Source organism: Electrophorus electricus, chromosome 17 (genome assembly GCF_041902795.1).
Source record: "Electrophorus electricus isolate QZ-2024a chromosome 17, ASM4190279v1, whole genome shotgun sequence".
Classification (NCBI taxonomy): domain Eukaryota; kingdom Metazoa; phylum Chordata; class Actinopteri; order Gymnotiformes; family Gymnotidae; genus Electrophorus; species Electrophorus electricus.
The window spans coordinates 2358119-2385995 of NC_137513.1; the positions used below are offsets into that span (position 1 = coordinate 2358119).

Sequence of the window (27877 nt, forward strand, 5' to 3'; positions counted from 1 at the left end):
TCACACAGGTATTGCCCCCTCATACACTCTATTACCTTGCATCACATTTCAGTGGCACACAGACATTACAACAGCTTCGTCTGAGGCCCAGTAGATGATTGTGCGAAATAAGTCGTGCTGGGTCCGAGAGTACTGGATCGGCACCCCCCACCCTCGCCCGCAGCGTCAGATAAACAGAGTCGGTGTCTATCAGCACCAGAGCAATGTGCGGGTTAACTCGGACTGCATACGGTATTTACACAAACCAGAACACCCCACTTCAGTCGAGCTGCTCTCAGATTTTAGTGAGTCACCATCGAGTTATTCCCGAGCACCTTGTCTTCCAGCCACTGTGTGTTACTGCACCTTCCCCTGTTTGAAACCCCAGAAAGCTGGCAGGTCTTCAAGGTGGGCACCTAGCCACGCGTTAGGTACAGTATGTACAGTGACTGTGTGCCAGCTCCTTATCCTCTATGACTAAGTACGAGGCAGGAGCGTACGTCAGGGAGAGGACAGCGCGTAGCACTGCATTCATAATTAAGAAATCTTTCCGAAAATGTTATGCAATTGTTTGAAATTGTTTGGCAAAGAGAAATGTTCCATGGAAATGTTCCACGTATACACGTTTTTTCCATCAGATTCCTCTCAGATAGATAAATCAGATCAGGAAGTAGCATTAATAAAGAATTTGTCTTTTCCTGTCTACATGCCAGCCCTCATTCATGTGTGTCACTCTGATCTGGGATCAGTGTTTTCATAGTTTCATTGCACATGTGTAAGATGAGAAGTGTAGCAGAAGAGCATTCAAATTCACAATCAGGATGTGTGTGTGTGTGTGTGTGTGTGTGTGTGTGTGTGTGTGTGTGTGTGTGTGTGTGTGTGTGTGTGTGTGTGAGAGAGAGAAAGAGAGAGAGAGAGAGAGAGAGAGAGAGAGAGACAGACAGACAGAATATGTGCATATGTGTGAGAGAGAGAGAGAGCGTGTGTGCGTGTGTGTGTGCGTGTGTGTGTGTGTGTGTGTGTGTGTGTATGTGTGTGTTGTGAGTCTGTAGTCTATTCTCTTGAGGCACTAGGGTAGGACACCTCACTTGATTTTTATTAACTCAGGTCTGGAGTGACGTTCTGGTGCCTCTTCACTGCTGAACACCAAATCTGATCTGTTCTTTCTTTCTTTCTCGTATGGCCTAAAAACAACGCAGAATTATTTCGTAATTAGGTTTATTTCCACGTATCCTCCCTTCGTCTGTAGCACCTGTTCACGCGCAAGAGAAAGACAGGAAAATCATAAATATGTAAAGTACTCATTGCAGAATGCCTAGACTCACAATGCTCTTTCTGTTTTTCTATCTCTCCTCTGCTCTCTCTCTCTTCCCATTTCCCACTCTCTCTGTCTTTCTCTCTGTATTTCATTCTCTTTCTCTCTCTCTCTGTCTGTCTGGCTGGCTGGCTGGCTGAAAGAGCCCTGTTGCTTTGAGATTGTTGGCACAGGGACAGTTCTTCTCTCAGTTTGATGACATCATCATCTGCCTGCAGGTCTGGATGTTCTGCCAGCATTCCGGCGCATTTATGATCGCTCGCAGATGTGTGTCCAGGAACATACTGTACCCAAATCCCAAAATTAATCTGAACACTGTCCAAGCCACTGCTCTCCAAAACAGCATACGCACCAGGGCAGAATGTGTGTGCATGCTTGTATGTGAGATTGTGTGTGTTGGTGTCTCTGTGTGTGGGTGGGTGTGTGTGTGTGTGTCTGTGTGTGTGCGTGTGTGTGTGTGTGTGTCTGTATGTGTGTGCGTGTCTGTGTGTATGTGGGAGGAATGAATAAACATAAACAAAAACGATGGGTGGTGAAGACAGAAAGAGGGACAGCAGGTCTACTTAGAGTATCACTTCACTGCGCAGGGATTAGCAGAGCACTCTAGCTGTTATGACAGATCAGTGTGTGTGTGTGTGCGTGCGTGCACATGTTCAGGCTTTTAAATGGGAGTGTCACAGGGTGTGTCAGTGTGCACCCTTTTGCCAGCCTCTGGGTGAGTGTGTAATCTTTCTCTCTCAGGTGCCCGGGCTCTGGGTGAGTGTGTAAGCTCTCTCTCCCAGGTGCCCGGGCTCTGGGTGAGTGTGTAAGCTCTCTCTCCCAGGTGCCCGGGCTCTGGGTGCGTGTGTAAGCTCTCTCTCCCAGGTGCCCGGGCTCTGGGTGAGTGTGTAATCTCTCTCTCCCAGGTGCCCGGGCTCTGACTGCTCCCACACCTGTTGAAGTGTCTGTGAAAACCTCCACAAACTATTCTGCAAGGCTCTATGGAGGTAGTATCAGTGAGGTATTAGTACGATGCTGTTGAACGAGTTATGCAGATAAATAAATAATGTTGCATACAGTAACTATATAAAATATAGTCTAGTTTTATTGTTTGTTGTGGATAGTTTTTATAGGTATTTGCTCAAAGCAATTACCAGTTCCCAATGGGGCTATTAATTAGCATATTTTAGTCACCGCCAAGTAGTATAATCCCATTTTCAGTATAAGTAGAATAGTTCATTTTCACCTCTGATGCTAGTGACAGTTCGTGATGAGTAAATCTAATCCTCTGTTTGCAGTTCTTGATCAGATCTAACTCTCCCTTTAAATGATTCATCTGTTTTTGCCTGCCAGGGGTTGGACAGTCTTAAGTGCTGCAGGTTGCCCAATCGCAGAATATTCCCCATCTCCTTCAGTCCAATGTGTTGTCAATATATGTTGGTTTTTTGTTTCTGTGAACAAAGTGTTTGGACAGGAGGTTACTGCACTTGGGGCAAATGCTTTGTTTTGTTTTTCCAGGCAACACAGTCCAGCATGTGCTGTCTGAAGCGGAAACATGAAGTCATGGACTCACTTCCTCATTGTAGCCTGCTGAGCACCAGCAGTGTGGGGTTGGGGGGGTGGAGTCTGCCAGGGTGCAGATGCTACTGCTCTGCCCCTAAGGAGGGGTGGGGTGCGCACGCAGGGCGTCGGCGCGAGCGAGCTGGTGCACGTGTTGTTGTCCTTTGTCGTTGTTTTCAGGAGAGGCCCGGCCAGACCTGGTAGCTGACTGTCACATCCGCACTGCTGCTTTACACTCTGGTTGCTGTTTTAGTCACGATGCGAAGGCCAGTGGACATCAAACAGGACTAGTGTATCGTGGTGCCCCTGATTCACGCTGGATGCTTCTGGGAGCACAGGGCCCTTTTTGTCTTTGCTTGTGGTTTGTCGTGAGTCTGAAATCACATGTGAGGCTTCAGCCTTGGGCCAGCAGTGCAGGAACGGGAGGGAAGCGGGTATGTGGGGAGGAGGCTAAATTTAGGTGGGGGCTGGCTGCTTTCCTTCAGCTTGTGGGCGTTTTAATGACTCATAATAAAGCTATTTAGAGGCAGCTGAGTGAAAATAGATACTTGATGAGCCTTAGGTCATTATAGTTTTAGATTTTATTGACTTTTTAACGCTGGCGGAGTGGCCTGCAGCTCTGGGACTTGTTGTGAGTGGCTGGGTGGTGGAAAGCAGAGTTTAAATGAGAGCCGAGACTGCCACATGTGGGATGTGTGTGTGCTTCCTGTCAAAAGGAGGTGAGGAGAGACTCTGATACTGATGGGCACACCTTCTGAATCTGGACACAGCAAACTTCAAGTAACAGTATTAATGTCAAGTAGAATCCCCTCACTGAGGTTCAGTAAAGAGTCAAAAAGAGTGTTTCTACCTGGCATTAAAGGCTTCTTAAACCCAAAATCTTTTTTTATAAACCAACATTTCCGTGCTGGGCGATGTGTCGCTCCGCTGCCAGCGCTTTCAACAGCGGTAGACTACAGCCAACAACGTCACACGGTTTAAGAGGCGAAGTGCCTTTTATTGTTTGTGGTTGTCAGGCAGGACCCCACAGCCCAATTAAGAGCAATTTTTTTAAAGAGCATGCTGTGGTTGAGTCGGTGTGGTTAACCTACAAAAAATGAAGGACATTTTGTGGTCTACTTTACTGTTTGTGTGGCAGACTAGGCCAGCGCTACAGGTGGCTGGGACACTATTAATAGAAAGGCACTTCAGACGCAGGTTTTGAGGGAGTGATGCACATCATTATTAGACGCACTGGTTCTGTTTCACCCTGTATAAATCTTAAATGTCATCCCTCGTTCTCTGGAGTGTCCTTGGACAAAACACGCTGCCGTGCACACCGAACGGCCGGACGTGTTGGGCGTGTGTGAGAATGTGTATCGACATAATGCCTCGAGTGATAACCAAGGGCTGTGGCTGAAGGTATGGTTGCTTCTTTAAGACATCTGGTTCTGTTGTGGCCAGCTCAGACCCGAATTTAGGTGCAAGCTTGTTAATTATTCTTTTGCTTTGTCATGCGCAGCACCTGAAATATGGCTCGAACCCTTTTAAGTATGAGACGCTGAACCTGTCAGAAGCCGGCGTGGAGCTCCATGCCACCGTGGTTTCACACCCTAGAGGACACAGAACTGTTTGTTTGTTTTCCACTAGTTTATGGTCTTTTATCAAGGCGAGGTGAGAGGAGGCTGGCAGCTGTTGTTTGATAGAAGAACATTTCTCTGGATCTGTCAAGAGACCCCTATCCCCGCTCGCGTGTGGGGAGGGGGGATTTTTCATATCAAAAACAATTCCCTCTGTGAGAAGTGAAGCTAAACCTTTAAAGGACACCACTGACATTTTGGTAAATAATCATGTTTCACTGGGTTGACATGCAGGAGGGTTTGAAGTGAGACAGATTTGTTTTGGGGGCTGAGAAATTTACAGAAGTAGATTGTCTTTGTAGCGGCAGCTCAGGGAACCAAGTGGATTGGCTTAAAAACATAAATCTTTTCTAAAAAATGTCAGGTCTCCTACATACCAACACATCTCCACCCTCTTTATACATACATTGGTGACCTCATAAATATTCCACAGAATTCAAGGTTTGTACACAGTAGCACCATATGAGGTTTTGTGGTTTCTTTTTGAATTTCAAAAATTTACAAATATCTTTCTCAGTGCTGGGATCACAACTGGTAACATTTTTCACCTTGGACCTTCAGGACAATGTATTCTAAATGTTGTGTTATTTGTTTAATAAATAAATGTTGTTTTATTTGTTTATTTTTTTATGTGGTTTTTTTTGTTGTTGTTGTTTGTTTTGTATTTCTAGTAGCTTGACAGTGAGCTAGAGCAGGTTACCTACACACACAACCACATGTGTGTGCTTGTCTTTGTTAGCACTCAAATGACTTTTGGTAATGTTAAAAACATTACCCGTGCATGAAACTGTAGCTCAGCACTGTGGTAGAACGTAATCCTGCATACAAGATTTGAGCAGCCATCATTTTGAGCAAAGATTTGAGCAGAGGTCATTTTGAGCAAAGATTTGTGGAGACATTCACCCCAGCAGGTGTACATCCTTGTCATGTGATACTTGTCTGGATGTTCTTGCATGTAAATCTTCAAGAAGGTCAAAGTTGTCCTGTATCTTTTGTGCCATAAGGCCAGCAGGCTCTGCCTGCACGGCATGTCAAATTCGCTGCACAGAAAGAGAGAGCCAGGCACACGGACAACCTGAAAAGCTTACCGAGAATGTTTGTGTGCTCTCCATTTTGCAGCTGGACCGAAAGCACTGGTGTGCGACCAGTGTGGAGCGCAGTTCTCCAAGGAGGACGCTCTGGACACCCACCGGCACACGCACACAGGTAGGCCTTACGGCGCCACGCCTCAGGGTTCCACCGAGTAACAGGTCTCACGGCCGACCTCTCGACTCCTCCCCTGAGTGGTGGTGCTTCCATCACACGTTTGCAGCCCTCTCTGAAAGGCCTGTTTCCGTGATGCTGTATAATTCAGCAGTGGAACAGAGAGGCCGTGGAGTCCTGGCAGAGATTTGGGAGCTGTGCTCATAACCCATGGAAGGCGACATTTAGAGAACAGCACAGAGCAGTAAAATGTGTGGCGATGGGAAAATTAAGATTAACCTTGAAGATTTTAAGACTTAAAGTTTAAAACGGAGCAATACGTATGTGGGATTTTTAGGGGGTTTTGTTTTTTTTTTACTGGTTGCAGAGATTCCTGATTGGTTCTGTATATCAGATTGTGGTCGATAGCTTGTGCGTGCCATCCTGTTCCTTATGTGTAAATACGTTATCAACTTTGTTCCCATGTTGGAGGAGTACATCAGAACACACGTTTACGCAAACGTACGCCGGTCAGACTTTCAAAGGGCTCACCTCGAGTTACCTTTGTGCTATATGTGTGTGCATGAGCCATCACATGTTCCCTCTCTGGCTGATGGGTTATCCCACATGAGAGATGACAGACAGTACGACTGGTGGTGGCGCAGGTATTCCAGACTGCGCTAATTAATATACTCTCTGGGTATGAAAGTGTTCAATGGGGCTAATGATCCACATGTGGAGGCTATATAAAGGTTGAGTCCTAATTAAGGGAAGCTGCCAGCCTCTTTTTTATCAGCTTGGGTCTGAGGAACTAATCATCTTTGTGGCAGACGGCTTATGAGCTTATTAGGGAGGGTTTCATTTGTTCAGGCATACTTTTATTATTAGGGAGGGTTTCATTTGTACAGGCATACTTTTCAGTTGGGCATTCATAGACTTGTTTTTTTATTTTTTTGGAATACTCCTTTTTGTGTCTGTACAGTGAGATCAGGATGCAATATCTGTCGCCTGTGCTCCATGGAGAGAAAGACGATAACCCTTTCTAGAACTTTGGCATGTAACTGTAACTCCATGTGGCACACACTACATCAATAGTTAATGCATGTGGACTTAGGGTTGGTGTTAACGAGGCCCAGAAGTTTCTGCCTCCTCTCGCGAGCTTGTAAACACCAAGATCTTCATTTCGCCCTGGCAGCACAGTCAGGGTTACAGCAGGCAATGACTTGCTGTAGCGTTTTGCTTCGTTCTGTTTTTGTTTTGTTTTTTTCTTTTTGTCCTCCAAAAGCTCCTTTATCTTCGGTTCGCAGCCACGAACACATTCTCGTGGACGAGCATAATTTTTGTTGTTGCACTCCCAGTAAGAGTCTTTTGGTTTGACAGCTTCGTAGCCCGTGACGTCCAGTAAGCGCGTCATGCTGAGGGAGGTTCCGGGTGTGTTTTCTCTGTAGGTTTTGGCTCTGCCACTTGCGTTTGGAGTCATTTAGCAGATCGTCTTGGGATATCGGCACATGGCAGAAGGGCAGAGGTGAACGTCCTGCTGCATATTCAGAGCTTGGAGACGTGTTGGCGTGGAGAAGCGTGAGGTGGGGAACCGGGCAGGGGCGGGGGGGGGGGGGGGTGCTTTTGGTGCCAGGACAGACAGAGAAAACAATATCATGAGTTGATGTTTACACTCTGCCACAGCACCGCCACAGACTCGGAGCTGACCTACTTAAGGCCGTCCCAAAAATAACCATCTCCGCCGCCGTCTCTGGGAGCGCTCCACTGGCGGCACTCATGAAAACAGGCCAGCACGTCGCGGCAGCCTGCCTCCCTGTTCACCCAGCTCCATCAGAAAGTGCCATCGTGTTGCATCACCCACGATGAAGAAGAAAGATTTAGGGCATCGTTTTCCCCTCAGATCTGCATACAAATTAGCGGCCACTGTGTGATTGGAGCCTGGGGGTGAATCCTCGGTTGGGTCTCTTTTGTGTACACACTTTCAGCTTTTGACCACAGCTCCCAGGAGGTCCTCTTTGTCTCATCTCCCTGATCGCTGTGAATTAAAGGCAAATGTGTTCAGAATTCAGTGGTTGCAGGCGCAGAGGAGGGGGGGGGGGGGTGGTGGGAGTTGGGGGGTTTGCCCGCTGGCAGTGTGGCTGGACTTCATTGAACTGGGCCACCGAATAAACAGTGGTTAAACACGGGCGACGTATCTGTTGCTGTGTTAATTATTAAGCAAGCTGTTCCTCACTCCGGTAGATTAGCCCAGCCGCCTCGTGCACTCTCACGGGAGAGGTGCAGGGTCATCTGAGGTGTACCGGGCTGTGTTGACGCAGCAGAGTCCTGGTGTAACCGGGCGTGTTGAGCCGGGCGTGCTGGCAGAAGTGCCACTGCATTGCCAGGACAGTTTGTTCAAGGTTTTGGGTGTTGTCCAGCTCAGTATTCCAAACATTCTCAAACTCTGGTATGTATTTATAAGAGACGGTGACCTCATTCATCAGCTGATATAGTCAGAAGTCCGGTGGATTTATTCCTTTTACATTTTTTTTCCCCCTCATTCCAGTAACGGAGAAGACCCACTTGGTTGCTCTGAAGTGGGCTTACTGTAGCTGAGCAGCATGTACCAGGCACCTGTGGCAAGAGTGGCACCCCGTGTGGTCTCAACTGCACATTACCCAGCATGCTCTCCTAACGCACAGTGACCCGCACCTATTGCAGCATTTGCTCTGAGGGACCTCGGGTCCTTGCTGTTAGCAGAAGGTCCAAAGCTGCAGTGGTTGTCAGTGGCTGTTCCCCACAAAGTAGGTCAGAGGGGAGACTTTTTCATCCGTAAAAATTTCTATAGAAAATACTCTGAATTCTCTGATATCCCCCTACGTTTCATAAGACTAAACAGCAGCACACCCACGTGCCCTCTCTTCTACTACAGTCCTATGAGAAGGCATGTAATCAGATTGCTGAGTTGTTTGAAAAGGCCTTTAAGGAGATCTTTATTGAATAAATATTGATATCCTTTGTGTATTTTGCAATGTAAATAAGGCTCCAGTTTGTAGTGTGGGAATAATTTTGTTTATATTGGGAGAAAGACAAGACTGACTTGATGGGAAATGTGAGGATTAACCAGAACACTTAAACTGCAAACAGAAACACAATTACAGCCGGCTGACTACCGGTGCGGCTTGTAACTTTTGCGGAAAAGGACGTCTTTTCAGTGCTTTCTCCCTCCCTGGCGCCAGATCCTTCCAATTTGTGAACGCTTTACCTTAATCCAGTGTAATAACCTAAAAGGAAAGAGATGGTGAGCCTCTTCTGGAGGGACAGCGGTAGCAGAGTAGTTTTAGTTTTGTCAGAGGCCCGAACAGCCTGGTACCGGCAAAGCGTTCTGGCTGCGTTACGTTCGCAGGTGGGTGGAGGTTGGCATCCAGTACGTCGTGCTTGTTTACCTAACCGTCGTGTTTGCAGAGACACAACCCTTCCAATGAACACGGCCGAGCTGAGATCTTATCTCCTCTGTCTGTCGGCAGGAAGGTGAGTTGCATCAGATTTGATTTTTTTTTTTTTTTTCCCCCTTCGCCTCAGCGAGCCGACTCCGCTACGTGGCGCTTCTGTGATCTGGCGTGTCTGATGGGATAGGCGATTCAGGTGGTGTGGTGGTTTCTACCACGCTGTGCTCTTAAACCATCCATTCAAAGGATGGTGTTTGGCGCCTTCTCTATTTCTGAGAGCAAATTTGTGCGTGCTTCAACCCCAGATGTACAATTATTGACCTACTCGTACATGGTTACAAAGTTTCAATAATTCTCAAAAGGACTTTCAGTTTCAATTGTGAAGTACAAACTGAAATATATTCTGTGCTGCTCAGGGATGTTTTTTCCAGTTTCCCAAGCCTGTGGGAACAGGACTAGGGCTGCACTTTTACACCAGCTTGCTTCCGACGAGGCCTGGTCCTCCAGAGGTTGGAGGGTCATCTGTCACGCGTGAAAAGCAAATTCCCTGGTCTTTTGTACAGTGTGTGAGAAGACTCTTCTACTCCAGCCTGGGATAAAAAAGGAAGAGGCGAAGCATGCCAGCTAGGCCTGACCTTTGACCATTGACCTTTGCTCTATGGACTTTTCCCACTTTAGAAAAAACTGGCATTAATTGGCATGAAATTTATCTGCTGTCAGAATTTGCATATATGACTAAAATTTACTTAAAAGATTGTTTATTTTGGGTAATTTAAGTGAAACACTGATCAAACCAACTGCTCTTAAAAGTCTTACACAGGCTTTGTTGTCGTCTGCATTGAGTTATTTTAAGAAACTATGAATAGGCTAATAAGAGCTTGAAATTAAATGACTGTAGTAATAAATTGAAATGTTAAGATGTCAAGAACGCTTTTTCTATGCCTGGGATACGCACATTTTTAACATTGCACAGAAACAAACATGTCACAAAGACTTTTAAATGAAAGCAGAATGACTCACAGCGTGTGTGTGTGAGATGCTTGTTACTGATGCCATGTGACGGGGTCATTTGAGGTCTGCCTGGAGAGTCTCTCGTGCGAAACTGTCACCTATCACCCCCCCCTGCTGGTTACTGCATGCAACAGTCAACAAGTGCGCTTTCGTTTTATGTAAACAGTTACAATTAATAATAATTAACAATAATAATTAGCACGAGCAAAAGGAACACATGGAGAATACATGGTGTAGGGAAATATAGTACAAGTGGAAAATGAAATGTTTACATTTAAGAAATACGTGTCATTTTTCGCGGGTTTTTTAGAGCGCTGTTGAGCGCTGTCTTCATCCACTGTTTCGATTTTAAGAATCATTAATCACACAGAACATGAGGAGTACAGACAGAGGCGGCTCTGTCTAAGGTGTGTGGCCAGCACCTGCTTCCTGAGACCTGTGGCTCATTAGGAGTGCTGAAAGACGGTCTGTTCTTCTAGAGTACTGATATCCTGCAGAGACCCCAAGCCTCCCTCTCTCTCTTTCCTGCTCTGTCTCTCTTTTCTGTCTCTCTCTTTCCTGCTCTGTCTCTTTTTCTGTCTCTCTCTCTCTCTTTCCTGCTCTGTCTCTCTCTCTCTCTCTCTCTCTTCCTGCTCTGTCTCTTTTTTCTGTCTCTCTCTCTCTCTCTCTCTCTCTTTCCCACTCTCTCTCTCTCTCTCTCTCTTTCCCCTCCCTCGTTCTCTCACGGTTTCTCTGTTCAGGGTCTTTTTTTTCTCCCCTTTAAAATGTCTGCTAGTGTTCTATTGCTTTTTTTGAATATGTATCTACTTCCCTGTGATTATTTATTTCAAAGTATGTTAAAATGTGTGTGTGCGTGTGTGTGTGCGTGCGTGCGTGAGATTGTATTTTTGGTTTGGTTTGCTTTGCTTTGTTTTATTGAATCCCTCATTTAAATTCTCTTTTGGTAGTTTTCCGATTATCTGTAATTGTCTGCAATTGTTCACATTCCAGTGACTGACTTCAAGGAAACAAACCCCACCGTGACAGAACTCCCATTGTCCAGGTGGATGAGATGAGAGTTCTTTTGTGAGGCCCAAATGCCACCTCAGCAACTTCATGCGTTTACCTTTTTTTCCTTTAAAAAGGAAGCCTAAGGAGTAGAAAAGGAGCAGATCTGCACCTCGATGAGTAACAGAGCAGGTCATTCTGACATTCTGGCTAAGGGTCCCCCCCCACTATCCAGATGGCCTCTCGAATAAATCATAGCCGGAGGTACAATCATGTTCCAACGCTGGGGCCTTGGCCACTCCCATATGACCAGAAAGGTTCTCTTGCGCTGCCTGAATCATTAACGAGGAGAAGTGCTTAGCACCCTGCTAGCTGTGGTTGGGCTCTGAGGAAAAAGTGTGTGTGTGTGTGTGTGTGTGTGTGTGTGTGTGTGTGTGTGTGTGGAGCAAGAAAAGGAATAAACCCTACTGAGGCAGAGTAGTCTTGAGACCGTAAACCCTACTGAGGCAGAGCAGTCTGAGGCATAACCCCTCCAAGGCAGAGCAGTCTGAGGCCATAAACCTCACCAAGGCAGGGCAGTCTGAGGGCATAAACCTCATCGAGGCAGAGCAGTCTGATGCCAGAAACCCTACTGAGGAGAGCAGTCTGAGACCAGAAACCCTACAGAGGCAGAGCAGTCTTAGGCCATAAACCCTACTGAGGCAGAGCAGTCTTAGGCTGTAAATCCTACTGAGACAGAGCAGTCTGAGACCGTAAACCCTACCGAGGCAGGGCAGTCTGAGACCATAAACCCTACCGAGGCAGAGCAGTCTGAGACCATAAACCCTACCGAGGCAGTTGCAATCTGAGGTCTGCAGTGCCTCTGTATCATCTCAGTTCCATTTCACAGTTTCCTGACCCTCACTGTTTGGATTGTGATGTTTACTGTCTGTAAAATGTAAAATGCCAGGCTTTAAATCAGGCCCAGGGTGAGTAGCGCGGCAGGGTGGGCGGATGCTTACACAGCCAGGGGCATTTACCATCGGCATACCCTTCCCCGTTAAGATAATGGAATTCCAGACCGTCCCCGTCTGACGGCTCTCCCTCTCCATGAGAATCATCTCTATCTCATTCCCCACACTAATTCCAATTTAATTGCCTGTTGCCCACGGGCACCTCGGTGGCAGTAACAAATGGTTTGATTTTGTGGTCCTCATCAGGCAGCATTTTAAATGCACCGCGCTCACCCCCTCGAATGCCAATGAGGCAGCAGCCAGGTCCTCTTGTTTACTAATCACCCTTTGCTCATGCTCCGCCCGCCTCCTGTCTTCATATCTGATTAAAGGGGATTTGTAGATCAGGGTAGTAGCATGCAGATCCACTGCCCTGTCGCAGATGATGTCCCCCTCCACAGGACGTGGTCTATTTCCATATTACGAGCAAAATGCGTTCGTTGTCTCTTTTATAATTTAACATGGTAGTTGGACGAAGGAGGTCTGCGTATGTTAAATAGGCAGACACTTTAGTCATAACACCTAAACTGCCATTTATTAGGTAGACTTGCAATTATAACTGAATACAACTTGAGTAGTTAAGGGTCTTGCTCAGGGGTCCACCAGTGGCAGCTTGGCAATGGTGGGACTTGACCCAGCAACATTCTGATTACCCGTCAAATACCTTAACCCCTGAGCCATCAATACACTTAAGTATGAAGTGTAAAACCTTGGTATTCAAACCAACACAAAAAATGTGTTTAGACCAAACTACAGATAAAAACATCCCTTCCCACAGCCTGTATATGACCTGAGACTGCCAGTTGTGTGTCTGCTGTGCAGACAGACATAACCAGTCCAGCCACGCAGCCCAGACTAACATTACCTGCTCAATCACACGCCTCAGTTGTGTCTGCTCCTGGCTGCTCTAATGTCATTTGCTGTGTGCAGTGGTATTTGGGGAGAACTAGCAGTGGGACTCCAGCGTGGGGTCCTCCAACTTGGTCACTCTCACCTCCTTATTGTGTTTGTGCCCAGTGGGGTCACCGGGGCTACCCTCACACCCCCACACCCTACCCCCCCACATCTCTCATCTGCCTCCTACCTCCCCTGACCTCTGACCCCTCTTCAACTCTTCCCTCTCTTCCATCATTGAGGAAGGCTCTGAGAGACTCCCCTGCTTCAGAACAGCACGGTGAGCGGAGGCTCTGGAGTTTTTAAACGTGATACAAGTCCGTTCACACCCGCGTCAAGAAATACTTGCATCTTTTTTTTTCTCCCTGGCTCATAAGACGTGCGTGTTCCACCCTCTGTCCCCGGGTCTGCACCCTGTTGGCGCGTTGGTGAGTTCTGTGGGAAGAAGCAGGAGACTGTGTTCAACTTGGTTAAAGCACACGTCCGTGGAGGAACCGCAGCCCACTCGCGCCTCACACGGGGAAACCGCGCCACTAACAACCCCGGTCACCCAGCTTAAGCAACTCTGTCAGCTACATCAAACCCATTAAAGCTCTGCTGGGAGTGCAGTGAGCGGAGAGAGAGAGAGAGAAGGTGAACGAGGGAGTAAGAGACAGAGAGACAGCGTGGTCTCGGATGGGCATGAAAGATGGTATAAATAGATGGAGCAGCAGAGGTAAATTATTCCTAAAGACGTAAGTGGATAGGGAGGCGGTGTGCCCTGCGCGCTGTGCTTCACCATGTAGCCCTCACGGTCGGGAGCAGCCCACACTGCTTCCTTGTGTATCTGTTTGCTCCCTTTGTTCTTTCACAGGGAAACTTTCCAAACCTCTGCCATGAGGCTGATGTTTGCATGTTTGCATGTCAGATATGATGGCGGTCGGAACCACAGTGATGCTCCTAATAACAGGCGGATTTGTAATGAGCTGTTTCTACATCTCATTCGCTTTAATAAGAGATTTGTACAAGCACTGGTGAGATCTTTGGTCCCAGACAGATCATGTTAACCCTAACCCTGACTGGGGGGGGGGGGTCGTGTCAGGGTGCATTTGCACAAAACTAGGCTTTGGTGGTTACAGAGCAGACGCTGGGTTTCACGTTTGGCTGCTATTGTCAGCTTTCACTATCTCTCCTGATTCTCTGAGCTGTAAGGCAAATGCTAACTGACTGAGTGGGAAGTCAATCCTGACCTACTGTTCATGAGGCCACCCCTGGGGATTCCCATAGATTTTAAATTAGAGACAGCTTTACTTGAAAGATACTTTATTGACTGAAGTGAGAGATACCACACAGCACAGTTTTGAATAGGGAAATGTGTGTGTGTGTGTGTGTATGTGTGTGTGTGTGTGTATGTGTATGTGTGTGTGTGTGTGTGTGTGTGAGAGGGAGGATATGTGGAGGTGTATATAGTTTCTATTCTGACATTTCATTCTGTTTATTCATTGCCTCATTCATGGTATTCATTTCTAATTACACGGTTGCTTGGAGCACATTAGGTCATTTTGTTTAGTATTGTGCTGTATAGTGACACATAGTGATGATGATGATCTGAATGTCCCACCCTGTCCCACCCTGTCCGTCTCCCAGGCTCAGACATGGCAGTCTTCTGTCTACTGTGCGGGAAGCGCTTCCAGACCCAGAAGGCACTGCAGCAGCACATGGAGGTCCACGCGGGTGTGCGCAGCTACATCTGCAGCGAGTGCGACCGCACCTTCCCCAGTCATACGGCTCTGAAGCGCCACCTCCGCTCGCACACAGGTAAGCACTGCTCCGACAAGCTCCGCCTCCCTTCCGCACGGCCCGCCCCCGCTGACCCCGCCCTAGCGCGTGTCTGTCTGTCGCTCCGCCAAGATTTAGCATGTTCATGCCTACATGTCTGTTGCTGTGCTGTTCACATGTTGACGAGGACGTGCTTCAGACGTTCTGTGTCTCGAAATGCTAGACAGAAAAGACACAGTGAGACATATCACCTGGGTGGTCCTTCTGGAATGGCTTTCTTTGTCTTTGTGACCTGAAATAACAGTGGAATTGTCAAAGATGGGTGAAGTATACGCTACACATTTAACTTTGGATAAGAGGGAAACAAATGAAAGAACCTATGATTTGGATTTTTTTGCATGCCAGCCATCATGTGCGTGCTCCATTCTGACTTTAATGCATTTTCTCAGTGTTGTTTAATAAGTGAAAACACGTCCTGATGTTCCTGGCTGTCTGGGTAAATGTCAACTATACTCACACTCCCCTCAAAGGAATCTCTTTGTTTTTTTAAATCAGTTTATAGGGCATCGTTGACCTGAACTCTCATGTGTACCACTTATAGGCATGTCAAAAAAAGTACATTTCAAATTCGCTGCTAGAAAACAGGGAAAGGCGAAAAAGAAATCGCATGTGTAGTGTTGGCACGTAGTGTGTGCCTTTCAACGCCGGTCCGCCTGCTTTTCGGTGACTGTGGCGCATAGTGGTGTTGGTGATACAGCTGAGGATCCGCGCGCACATCTGGGCCTGCCAGCGCGCGCGGCACGCCGTGTGCCGCTCTCCTCGGGTGCCTCTCTGCATTCCGCACGTGTAACGCCCTCTCATTAATATGCCATCACTGCTTGTGCTCTGTTTCACTGGCAGGCCACTTGCAGACAGTGGCGGCTGTCTAATGTTCACAGCTGTGTTTGATAGCGCAGACAGCGAGGAGCTAGCAGGATTGTTTATGGCACAGAAAGCTCTCTGAAGCTCTGAGCTCTCCTTTCATGCCTTTTCATGCCATTTTGTCCAAGAGTACAGAGGGGTTTTTTTCCATGATGGAAGCCTTTTTTTTTTTTCAGAATAATTTTCATACTGTGACTGAATCTACAGCCCTTTCTGCGAGCTCGTGTTGCTGACCAAAATAAACGTTGCCGTGCTGAACGTTGTCGTGCTCAGTGATTCGCACCAGAGAAACCTGCAGATACCTGTTTTACAAAGAATCAGTTAGGCTAACATACAATGAAAACATGCAGCGCATAAGAAAGGAGCTCTCTGTATGTGGTGAGGTAAATGACGTGTGTGTGTGCATGAGTGTGCGTGTGTATCTCTAGGTGGGTGTGGGTGTGTATTTGTATTTGTGTCTGTGTGTGTGTGTGTGTGTGTGTAGTCTTCACAGGGCTATAAGCGCATTAGCATGCGCATGGTGGCGTGAGTCTGGCCAAGCGGCTGCTCACCTCGGCTCCATTAACTTTAATGACAGGCAGGCTAGAGGGCTCCTCACACGGTGCAGCTGATACGCTGATACAGATGCCTAAAGACGGCCACTCTATCCATCATCGCATATCCGTTCTCCCGGGATTTAATCCCGGTCTTCCTCCCCTCTCCGATAAAACCCCATTCATTTCGGGCTTGCTAGGAGCGGATTTGAATGTGAATGCTGGACTGGAAAACAGGCTCCTGGACATTCTGCACTCTCGTAAGAGGCGGGCTTAAGTCAGAGCATGACGGTACATAAGAAATGCAGTATATTCTGAGGTAAGGCTGCCCGCTGGACAGAGAGATAGTGAACATCATGGGTCACTGCTGATGACTTAAAGCACTTAGACACTGAGAACATGACACAGGAAGCTGCAGGAAAGCAATTAGCAAGCAGTCAGTCATCACATGCTGTACTACACGAGGGGAGATTATTGGTACTAGAAATACCCGAGCTCCACAGACAGACCCCTCCTAACTCGGGCTGACCCTGCTGTTAGTTCCTAGCCTTTTGACACCATGTTCCCGCCATAACCAGCCAGTCACTCCAACACTCCGTTTCTAGTCAGTAGGATTAGCACTGTTATTTCTCCAGTAGTTCCAAATGCGATGTGATGCTAATAAGCCATGCTAACAGGTACAGCAGTGTACAGAGCGCAAGATGGGATGTGCTAAATGCTGACGTGTCTACAGGCGATCACCCGTTCGAGTGCGAGTTCTGCGGGAGCTGCTTCAGGGATGAGAGCACGCTGAAGAGCCACAAACGCATTCACACGGGGGAGAAGCCATACGAGTGCAACGGCTGCGGCAAGAAGTTCAGCCTCAAGCACCAGCTGGAGACCCACTACCGTGTACACACAGGTGAGACCCACTACCGCGTACACACAGGTGAGACCCACTACCGCGTACACACAGGTGAGACCCACTACCGCGTACACACAGGTGAGACCCACTACCGCATACACACAGGTGAGAGCCCACTACCGCATACACACAGGTGAGACCCCCACTACTACGTACACACAGGTGAGGGCCCACTACCACATACACACAAGTGAGACCCTCCTACCATGTGTACACAAGTGAGACCCCCACTACCGCGTACACACAGGTCAGACCCCCACTACCGCGTACACAGAGGTGAGACCCCCAATATCGCGTACACACAGGTAAGACTCCCACTACCATGTACACTCGGGTGAGACCCCCACTACCGCGTACACACAGGTGAGACCCCCACTACTGCTTGTAAGCAGGCCCCCTTTAACACTCTGATAACACACACCAAAATCCAGAGTCATCTCATCGTCTTCTACTGTGACATTTCTATAAACTCTATGGCTATAAAAATTTCAGTTTAGCATTAACCAATCTGCAATTGAGTAAACAAATGGTTTAGTCAGTGTGGCAAAACATCTGTCATGCCTAGTGAATGCAGGCATTCCTTGAGCTGAGCCTTGTTTTAGCAAAAAAACTGTTTGATTTTTGCAATGATCGGACACAAATTTGTCTCGTGTGTCTTGTGGGGACCATTATCAGCCATGTACTCCTGACAGAAGAGATCAGGATTCCTGGCTGGCATATCGTCTGTGGTTGAGGTGGAATTACAGGCAGGTTGCTGCTCCTCTCCTCTCCTCAGTGAGGCATCTGCCACGCTATCGGGTAGCTGCCACATAATTGACTTCTTTTTGTCAAGCGGGCCTGTGGTTAGGCGTGCAGATAACGAGAGCTGAAACGAGCCGGCGGCGAAAGGCCACCGGCGCAGGAGACGGCTAGCGGCCGAACCCGTGACATTTACACCCACCGTCGGCGACGGCTCGATGGTCCGCTTGCGACGGGCTCCGGCGGGCCAGGGGACGTGACGGGCTCTGCCGGGCCCATTAGTTCTAGCGCTCTCCTACGCCGGGGCCCCTCTCTCGTGTGCGCTCGATCCGGGTGGCCGCCTTCTCTCTGTGCCGTGCCGCTAAAATGCCGCCCCTCCGCAGGTGAGAAGCCGTTCGAGTGTAAGCTGTGCCACCAGCGCTCGCGGGACTACTCGGCCATGATCAAGCACCTGCGCACGCACAACGGCGCCTCGCCCTACCAGTGCACTATTTGCCAGGAGTACTGCCCCAGCCTGTCGGCCATGCAGAAGCACATGAAAGCCCACCGGCCCGAGGACGTCCCCCCGGACTGGAGGATAGAGAAGACCTACCTGTACCTGTGCTATGTATGAGGACAGCTGAAGGCCTCTACGGGGGGACGGCCCCGCTGAGAACCTGGGCCAAAGAAAGACAGGGAATGTGGCGGAAGATGTGTTGCGTATGTGTGATTTGATATGCACATGTTAAAATTCATCTCCAGGGATGTTCCTCTCTCTTGCATTGGCAAATGGAATTGTGGGGCTTAAATTGCATTAAGTGGACTTTTATTGGAAGTACAAGATTTGGGATGATAAAGGGATGATGGTTTATAGCACATCTGCTTCCTACTAACAAGACAAAAAGACCTCAACTCTCTTCATTCCACCTGTTCTACTGAAAAACACGTCTAGTATCTTTGCACTTCATCTGGTTCTTATTAGTAATATCAAATAACTTTTCTTTTTTTAATTCGCAAGACTTGTTAGCAAACTGTTGAATAATTATACCATCCAACTACACAAGTCAGTAATAATTGTTTATTCAAGCCAAACTCGCAGTAGAAGCAGATAAACGAGTGAAAGGGCACCAAAATTAGGATGTTTTTGTTTTGTTTTTTTTAACGATTACAATTTTTATCAAATTGAAAAAAGGCAAAAGTTCAGACTTATTACAAAACTCACTTGAGTGTGGAAAGCACTTAGACGAGGTCATTTCATCCCAGGTAAACTCAGATTCTCAAATGATGCTGCATTATGCTAACAAAATGTCACGGATGTTCAGGGACGCTGAATGGAAGTATTCAAACATTAGAGGATGGACACTGTGCACTTTGGTAATTGAGCTGACGTCACAACCACGATGTACTCTAGACGAACATGCCGGGGCACGAGGGTTTGCTTCGCCATTTTCCGCCAATCGAAATGCAGCGTAACAGAACTATTCTTCAGCTGCAGTCCTTCTCAAGGTCAGATGTTGTAATATACTGACATGGTACCAGTGGATTAAGTCTCCCTTTTTGAGCTGTACTAGATCACAATTATGTTCATCGTCCTGGCAATCCTCTGCTCATGTCATACATAGATTAATTTATGAACTTGATTAACTGTATTACATGGTATGTAGATGTCATGTTCGGGTATCCTTTAATTAAATATTCAGTACACTGAGTTTTAAAGGAAAGATATAAGACATTAATTGGAGAGATTAAAGTAATATACAAAGGAAATTCAAAGAAAAAAAAGATTAAAAGGAGATTATTTTTCATAGTTTCAAAGCCTGTTACTTGAATTACCTCATTATCTCTCCTGCTTGGTTATTTCTGTGGTGTCGCTCATCCCTCTCTGTCTCTTATTCTACTGAGCTGTGTTCATAGCGGGGTTGATGCAGGGGCTGGGGGCAGGTGCTCCTTCTCCATGATCGTGGCCTCCACGTGCTCGCTGGGGCGTGCTGCCAAGTTCCGCCCTGCTCGCTGAACTTCCCTCAGGAGGAGTTTTTCTTGCCCTCTGTCTCCCTGCTGCCTCTTCACTGCTCGCACAAAAGCAAAAGCCCCTTCTGTTGCGTTTGTAATTTGCATTTTCATCCAGTCTAATCCTTCTCTTAATTCTCAGAGATCTTGATTTTTACTTGACAAGCCATCAAACTTACACTCCTCGTCTGATTGAACTGTTTTATGGCTTTGAAATAGATTGAATATCCTGATTGGCTGGTAAGAGAAAATGTAAGGTTAACGAGATAAAGAATAAACCTGAGCAAAGTGAAAAGAAGCGGCATCTTTTTATGTGAAAAAGAGAACAGTGGCATTCAGCTACATGCGTACAATGTGAGGAGAGTTACGTTTGGAGAAAAATAATACGAGACAGATGCATTTCTGTCAAGCAAAAATTCATCTTCACTTTAAGACAAGAGCCAAACGTGGCACTTTGATAAGTAAAAAAATAAATAAATTGTTGTATTTTTGTATGCTGTAATGTGCGGTCCCTGTCTGTTTCTATTCGAGTGAGTCCAGTTCTACTACGGTACCTTTGACATGGTGTTTGTTATGAACTTTGAGTAGCATTATTTTTCTTGTGCCTATTTTATGATGTTGACGATGTTTGATAGTAGGTGTTTGTAAAACTCATATTGTGGTCCCTGCTGCTGGGTGTGTGTTCTTTGTTGATGGTGATTTCACATTTATGAGTGTGAGCTGATAGGGATAAACTCATGCCAGGAACCATAGGCCTACAAAAGTCCAGCACCACAGAACCACAACATCTCACAATAGACGAGATCTTTCTGTGTCCTAGTGTTGTGTTCACCATGTTCAGACTGTGAGATCCGATTCGCCTACACAGTTGTATGCAGGTCCTTGTGTGCGTGCACTGTGAGTCAAAAGAGTTATTGTGGTAAAGTTTTTCAGTGTTTAAATGCACTACTTATGGGGGGGGGGGAACACGTCCACAGAAAGGCTTTGATGCATCTTTCACCCTCGGAGGCAAACCTATTGGTTTTGATTGACCATTAAAAGTATTACTTGTGTCTGAAGACTGCTGAGGTTGAGCAGCTAGGAACTGCAGCTGTGAGACTGACCATGCTCTGGGACAGGTAGGGACCCCCCTGCTCCCATTAGCGCACGAGCACATTGCAGATGTACGGTGACGTCTGGCAAAACCATCCACGCCATGTTTACACTGCACATTGTGAGATTATTTTTTGTGTCCTTATGCTAATTATCTCCTTCAGACCATTACTGTCAGATGACACTGTGCAAGGATGGGTCTGTCGTACCACAATCGTTGTAGCATTCTGGACAGCCAGAAGTACCTGAGGGCCTCCGTGTGTCCATGACTTTTATTTTGCTTCATCTAGGAAGTAGCCAATTCCTCAGTGCTCCTTCTGTGCCATTGTGATACAATTTAAGAACTCAAGCACTGAGCATTCACATGGGACCAAATGGGTTTCTTTTTTTTAGTCCATTTTTCAATCCATTTTCTTTTTTCCCTTTTCCCCCTTTTTGTGAAGGCACAGCATCCTCATTGGGAGCAGTTTTACACGTGTCGTCTTTTATTTTATTGTACTGTCTACCTCAGCACCAGAACTTTACGCAGACCCTGGAAGGTGCCCGATTTCAGTTGACTTTTGTTTGTTGTTTTCTCTTTTGTGCATATATGTGTTTTGTATGTTAGCATTCAGAGGTTCTTAGTTGTACATTTTTTTTTTTTAATTTTCAGCATAAATTTGATATGCTGTTCTGTTGCACTGTGTGGTGACGCTGATGCTACCAATTGAGGTTTTTTTTCCTTTCTTCTCCTCTGTGTGGGCTCAAACACGGCTGTGTGTAGCTCGTAGTGTTCTCTGTAGTGTCAAAAAAAAACCCCACAAAAAACCCAATAAAGATTTAAAAGAGAACATAAGAAGCAGGTCTTTCTTCATGATGGTTCTGTCTCTGTGAAAAGGTCAATACAGTAAAAATTATTGTATATTACACTGGACTGCCTAGGGAAGGTTGTACTCTGTTTTATGTCTATTTATTTATATATATTCATTAGGATAGATTTTTATTTATTTATTTATTTATTTTGGTCACCTCAGTAGACACCTCTGCCTACAATATTTTTGGTGATGGGGCCCTCTAGAGGCGAAAAGATTGCAGTTGCGTTGACTATAGCGCTTAAATGTATTTGCGGTAAATATATCATAGCTGGATAGAATAGTTTATATCCGTTTAATGCTACTATACTACTGTAATGTAGTACTCTTTTTAGTTTTTATTATGTGAAATACAACAACCATTTCTGTACAACCCATGAAAAATAATAGATTTACTTACAGTGCTATAGCTAATCATAGATTATTGATTGGGGAAAAAACTACTTAAGAAGTGAATTTATAAACCTGCCCAAACATTAAATGTTAACAGAAAACAACTTTTTTCCTTCCCTATAACATTCATTTTATTTTTTAGAGTTTTTTAACATTTTAATTTCCACTATTAGGCAACAAAATAATAAAAATAATAATAATAAAAAAAGGAATCAAATGGTTTTCACAAACCAAAATGAATCTCGTAACAGCATACGGTAATCGCTCTATTGCCCTGCACCAACACCATAACTACAGTACGTCTGCCTCTGGTGTCTCTCTGGGTAATGACATCCCATTATTCAGAGAGAGAGAGAGAGAGAGAGAGAGAGAGAGAGAGAGAGAGAGAGAGAGAGAGAGAGAGAGAGAAGGCCAGACGGAGACGGAGAGAACACGGCAGCTTCATTATCACATTACCAATCATGTACCTGAGACATGAGCAGAAATCCCAACTTGATAATATTAAAGTGGGAGAAATTATACAAAAGTAAATATTAAATATATTAAAAGGTAGTATTAGTACAAAGATGCATGTTTTATAGTCATGTTCCATCAGTAAATATCTTAATGTTCAAAATGACCTGTTCTATAAAAGACCACCAACACCAAAACACATCCTGCCAAAGATACACATCTCATGAGAACGTGACTTTGGCCCCGCGTGGCTATGTGCCGTTGTCTGCCAGAACTGCTTCAGATGTGCTTCAGATATCTGTACACATGGCCGCATGTGGTGAAGGAGGACTCTCACGACAAAGCACAGACATTCAACCAGCCAGGTTTGGTGGTCGTAGAATAACGGCTGGAGGCACAGGAAAAGAGTCTGGAAAGACGGGCTGAAACTCGTGTTGGCTGCGAGGGCGTCTTTGTTTTGTGGAAGGCAAAGCCATGAAAGCGTTCAGTGGAACCCCCGCTCCCTCTCCTGCTCCGAGTGATGAAGAGCTGTCATCACTGGGAGCCGTGCGTTTAAAACCTGCTGATGAAAGAGTGGGCAATTCCGCAGCAAATGCAACCCTGCGCGTCAACAAACGAAAGTTTGACTTTCAAGGGGTTTTTTTTAGGCTCAAGCAGGCATTACATGGGTGTGGTTTGATATTTTGATGTTTTAAACATCAAAGCTAGCAAGATAAGAACTACTGAATTTATCTGGACCAAGCCTACAAGATCATGAAAAATTTATCCCAAACTCGTGAATGTCTACATGTGTCCAAAATCTGAAATTACTCTGAAATAAAAAATAGCATATCAGGAAAGTCTATAATGAATCTATGCGCTAGCCTACATATGCATGACCTTTGGGATGCAGTGCCCTCTGGTGATAATTTAGAAAATTACATCACGTACACACATTTGTTCCATAGCAAAATGACTTCTAGCAAGCGAAATATTTTTCTTTATCTAAAAATAAAAATATTAAACTCAAATATATGTATATGTCTGGGTGTTAGAGATTATATAGATTCGTGTAGATTACTGCAACAATTTGCAGTGATGTAAAATATCACATACAAAACTCTTCCTTTGCAATTTGTCAGTTTTCAATAAATTAATTTGGTTTTGTAGCATTTTTTTTAGGTTTTTCTTTGTGCTTCAAAAAGGAAATAGAACTAATACTGTAATGCATTGTTCTGAAGTTTTGATGGTGAGTATCACATGATCACACTATCATGTTACCTTCATGTTATGTCACAAATATTGTTCTCTGGTTTGGTTTGAATGCTACACTAGTGGCTGCTCTGTTTAAAGGATTTAATGTTTTTTTTTTTTCTTTTACCTGTCTTGGGTTGAGAAGTGATCTCTCTGCACCTTACTTAACCTGGGGTAATAACTGAATTCAGTATTGTAACTGGAGACCTCATTTTTAAAGAGCTGTATTTGTAGAGTGGCAATCACAAATGAAACACATTTAAGAGTATAAAGTTTCAATGAAGTGCAGAAAACAGATTCTGTGCTGAGTCTCCTCCCAGGCAGAGTGCGCTGGGATGTACAGCACTGTGACTAAGTGAAACATAACATTCTACTGCTAAGAGGGATTTAACAGCTCTTGAATAACTATGCAGAAATTAGATGGTAATATATGGCAGTATATAATGTATCAGTAGGGGTGAGGACATGTTTCTCCCTCTGTAAGGATTTCCTGGAGCAGTAAAGGTGTGGGGTGAGGTCCCTTCATTAATTAGTGATAACCATTTCTGTTAAATAATATGTTTCTAATGTCATTTGGAATAAAGATTTACTAACCTAACCTGTTAAGGAGTACATCTGTTAGCTCAAGCTCATGTAATGTCCACGGTAACTGAAGTCAGCTTCACCCTGATGAAGTTTCCAAAATAAATCGATGGTGCCGCACAAACAAACCTGAAACCACCAGAGCTAGTTCACGCTGCAATACGTAAAGAGGAAGGACACATACAAATTAGCCACAGGCACGCATGCACACACATGAACACACATACACACACACATACGCACGCACATGCACACATACACACACGCACACACACACAATCACATACATCCACACACGCGCACACACACACGCACACCATGGGGCAGATATTTAATTTCACTGTTGGGGAGGGGTAATAAACAGAAAAGGTTTTCAAGAGCAGTTCCTGAAGGGGGCACCAAGGGTCCTGCCAAAATCACTATTGTATTAAATATATGTAAGGTAAGTTCATCTTAATTATTACGTCATAGAATATCAGATACTATCCACAAAAGATGAAGTAATTGGTACAAGAACCTAGTATCCTGTATCAGAAATACATGTCTGTTGTTGTTGTTGATGAGACAATTATTGTTATTGTTACAATTATTATTGTAACACCCGCCGCTGCTGACAAGCTAACCGCTCTGATTTGCAGGAAACGGTAACTTTACCATAAATACATTGTTTTGCACTGAAACTGTAGTAGTTGAAAGTGAATTGTTTGAAGGTGAAAATGGGCCATATGCTAAATGCTAAATCAATCAACCATCACTACTAGTATCCTGTGTAGCTTTGCTCATGATAAATGGCATTGGAGTTTGAGTAAAGTCATAACATTGTGAATAATGTGTTGACAATCAGAAATTGTTAATGGTCCATTCCTGAATATTATGGCAAAAATATCAATTGTTTACTGATAATATTTCTTTCCTGTCCACTCTGTTGACACAGTGGAGAGGGCAGGTGTCTAACAGGTGAGTGAGAAAAAGAGCAAATATTGATAGTGAACACCAAGTAATGGCGGTAAGGAGAAGGTAATAATAATAATAATAATAATAATAATTTAATCTCATGATAGTAGATTTGGTCTCCCCTAATGTTCTGTTCATGGTAATGGTCTTGGTCCAGGCACCCATCAGCTGGCCACATGGGCAGAGATGTCAGTGTCTGTAGCTGGTGTCTGTAGCTGGTGTCCGTAGCCGGTGCCTGTACATGTCATGATTGGCCCCTTCCTAGCATCTTGTCTCCATGGTTTTTCTGTCTCGTGTCATGGTTTCATTTTCTCTGTTCCCATTCCAGTCTTTTTATTGGTGTTTAATGTATCATTTGTACCATCTGTTCATTGTTTGTTCTCATTAGTGCAAGTGCAAGTTCAACTTCAAGTTTCAAGTTCAAGTTTGGTTTATTTGTCACATACATAGTCATACACAGTATAACTCGCAGTGAAATGGTTGAGTGCTCTGTCCAAACTGAGAAAAAAACAGAGGTGCATAGAGAAATATATATTCTATATATGTAAAAAAATATATTAACAATGTATGTACAATATATGTATATTATGTTTATATACACAATGTACAATGTATATATGGTTATGTATATATGTATGTACACAATGTACAGAATGTACAGTTCTATCTTGTAAATGACATATTTACAGTTATGTGTTACATGGTGGTAATTGAACATATTTACAGTTATGTTACATGGTGTAGGTGGTCCCCACAGTTTATCAGTTTCCCTGATTCAGGGCCCGAATGGCCTGTGGGAAGAAGCTGTCTTGATCTTCAGGGAGCGAAAGCACTTCCCTGACTTCAACAGAGAGAAGAGCCTATTGTTGGGATGGGTGGGGTCCTTCACAATCCTCCTGGCCTTGGTCCGGCACCACTTGTAATAGATGGTCTGTAGATCAGGAAGTTTCATGTGAGTGATGCGCTCTGCTGAACGCACTACCCTTTGGAGTGCTTGTCTGTCCTGCTTGGTGCTGTTCCCAAACCAGACTGTGATGTTCCCTGTGAGGATGCTCTCGATAGTGCAGGTATAGAAGTTCCGCAGTACCTTGGAGGGCAGTCTGAAGTCTCTTAGGCGTCTGAGGTGGTAAAGACGCTGACAAGCCTTCTTTGCCAGGGAGTTGGTATGGTGGGACCAGGACAGGTCCTGCAAATGTGAACACCAAGGTACCTGAAACTATCTACTCTCTCCACCGTGGTTCCACTGATCCTCACAGGTTGGTAGTGCTGCTCCTGCTTCTTCCTGCAATCCACAATCAGCTCCTTTGTCTTACTGACGTCTAGGAGGAGATTATTTTCCTGGCACCAGTTTTCCAGGTGTTTAATCTCCTCCAGGTAGGCCCTCTCATCGTTGTCCGAGATCAGGCCCATGACAATGGTGTCGTCAGCAAACTTGACAATGATGGTGGAGCTGGAAGTGGCTGTGCAGTCGTAGGTGTACAGTGAGTAGAGCAGGGGGCTTAGGACACAACCCTGAGGAGTTCCAGTGCTGAGGGTGAGGGTGGATGAGGCACAGTTGCCCACCCGTACTGATTGTGGTCTGTCTGTTAGGAAGATGGAGATCCAGTCGCACAGGGATGTATGCAGTCCTAGGTACTCCAACTTAGTAGTGAGTAGAGAGGCAATGATAGTGTTAAATGCTGAACTGTAGTTTTTTGTAGCATTTTAACATAATTACCCCTCCCTTTGTCCAGGTGGGTCAGTGTGGGGTGGAGCAGATGCGCAATTGCATCATCAGTGGAGCAGTTGTGGCGGAATGCAAACTGCAGTGGAGGCTGGCAGTGAAGATGTGATGAAATCTCTGACTAGCTTTTCAAAGCACTTCATCACGACTGATGAACAGGGCGGCAACAGGGCGGTAGTCATTGAGGCCGGAGGTCGAGGTTTCTTCGGGACGGGGACGATGGTGGATCGCTTGAAGCTGGACGGGACGACACCGAGCGTCAGGGAAAGATTGAAGATGTCGGTGAATACCGGTGCTAGCTGGTCTGCGCAGGCTTTGAGGACTCTCCCGTAGATACCGTCTGGTCCCACCGCCTTCCTGGTATTCACTCTTTTAAACACTATCCTCACGTCACTCCCCGTGTTGATGAGAGGCGCTCTTCTATGGTGGGCTCTGCGCATGCACCATTGGCTGCGCCGATAGTGCCATTACCATTAGCACTGGCGCTGTTAGCATTGGCGGTGTTAGCATTAGCGCTGCTAGATGTAGTCTCGAAGCGAGCGAAGAATGTATTCAGCTCGTTCGCCAGAGACTCATCCGCACTCATCAGTCCGGAGGGTGGGCTCCTGTAGTCCGTGATCGTCCGTAGTCCCTGCCACAGGGATCTAGAGCCACTCTGCTGGAACTGTGTCTCTAGTTTCCTCTCGTAGCGCCGCTTCGCGTCCCTCACCGCCCTGCGCACTCCGTATGCTGCACACTTGTACTCGTCCATGTTCCCGATGACGATCCCCGCGTTGTAGGCAGCAGTGCGAGAGTTCAGAGCGTGTGTGT

At 45.8% G+C, this 27877-nt stretch overlaps 1 protein-coding gene across 6 annotated transcripts in view; it reads left to right on the forward strand.

The window, feature by feature from the left end:
• The window catches only part of zbtb16b (zinc finger and BTB domain containing 16b), a 34194-nt gene extending 14612 nt beyond the window's left edge, over positions 1–19582 (forward strand). For 5 of the 6 annotated variants that reach the window (XM_081699974.1, XM_081699975.1, XM_027022412.3 and 2 more), the window contains 4 exons: positions 5572–5658; positions 14573–14743; positions 16892–17059; positions 18184–19582. In XM_081699974.1, coding sequence (XP_081556100.1) covers positions 5572–5658; positions 14573–14743; positions 16892–17059; positions 18184–18413 — 656 coding nt within the window. In that variant the 3' untranslated portion in view covers positions 18414–19582. The remainder of the gene's footprint in view (positions 1–5571; positions 5659–14572; positions 14744–16891; positions 17060–18183) is intronic. The other variant, XM_081699976.1, reaches the window with a different exon arrangement.
• Positions 19583–27877: the final 8295 nt, after the last annotated feature.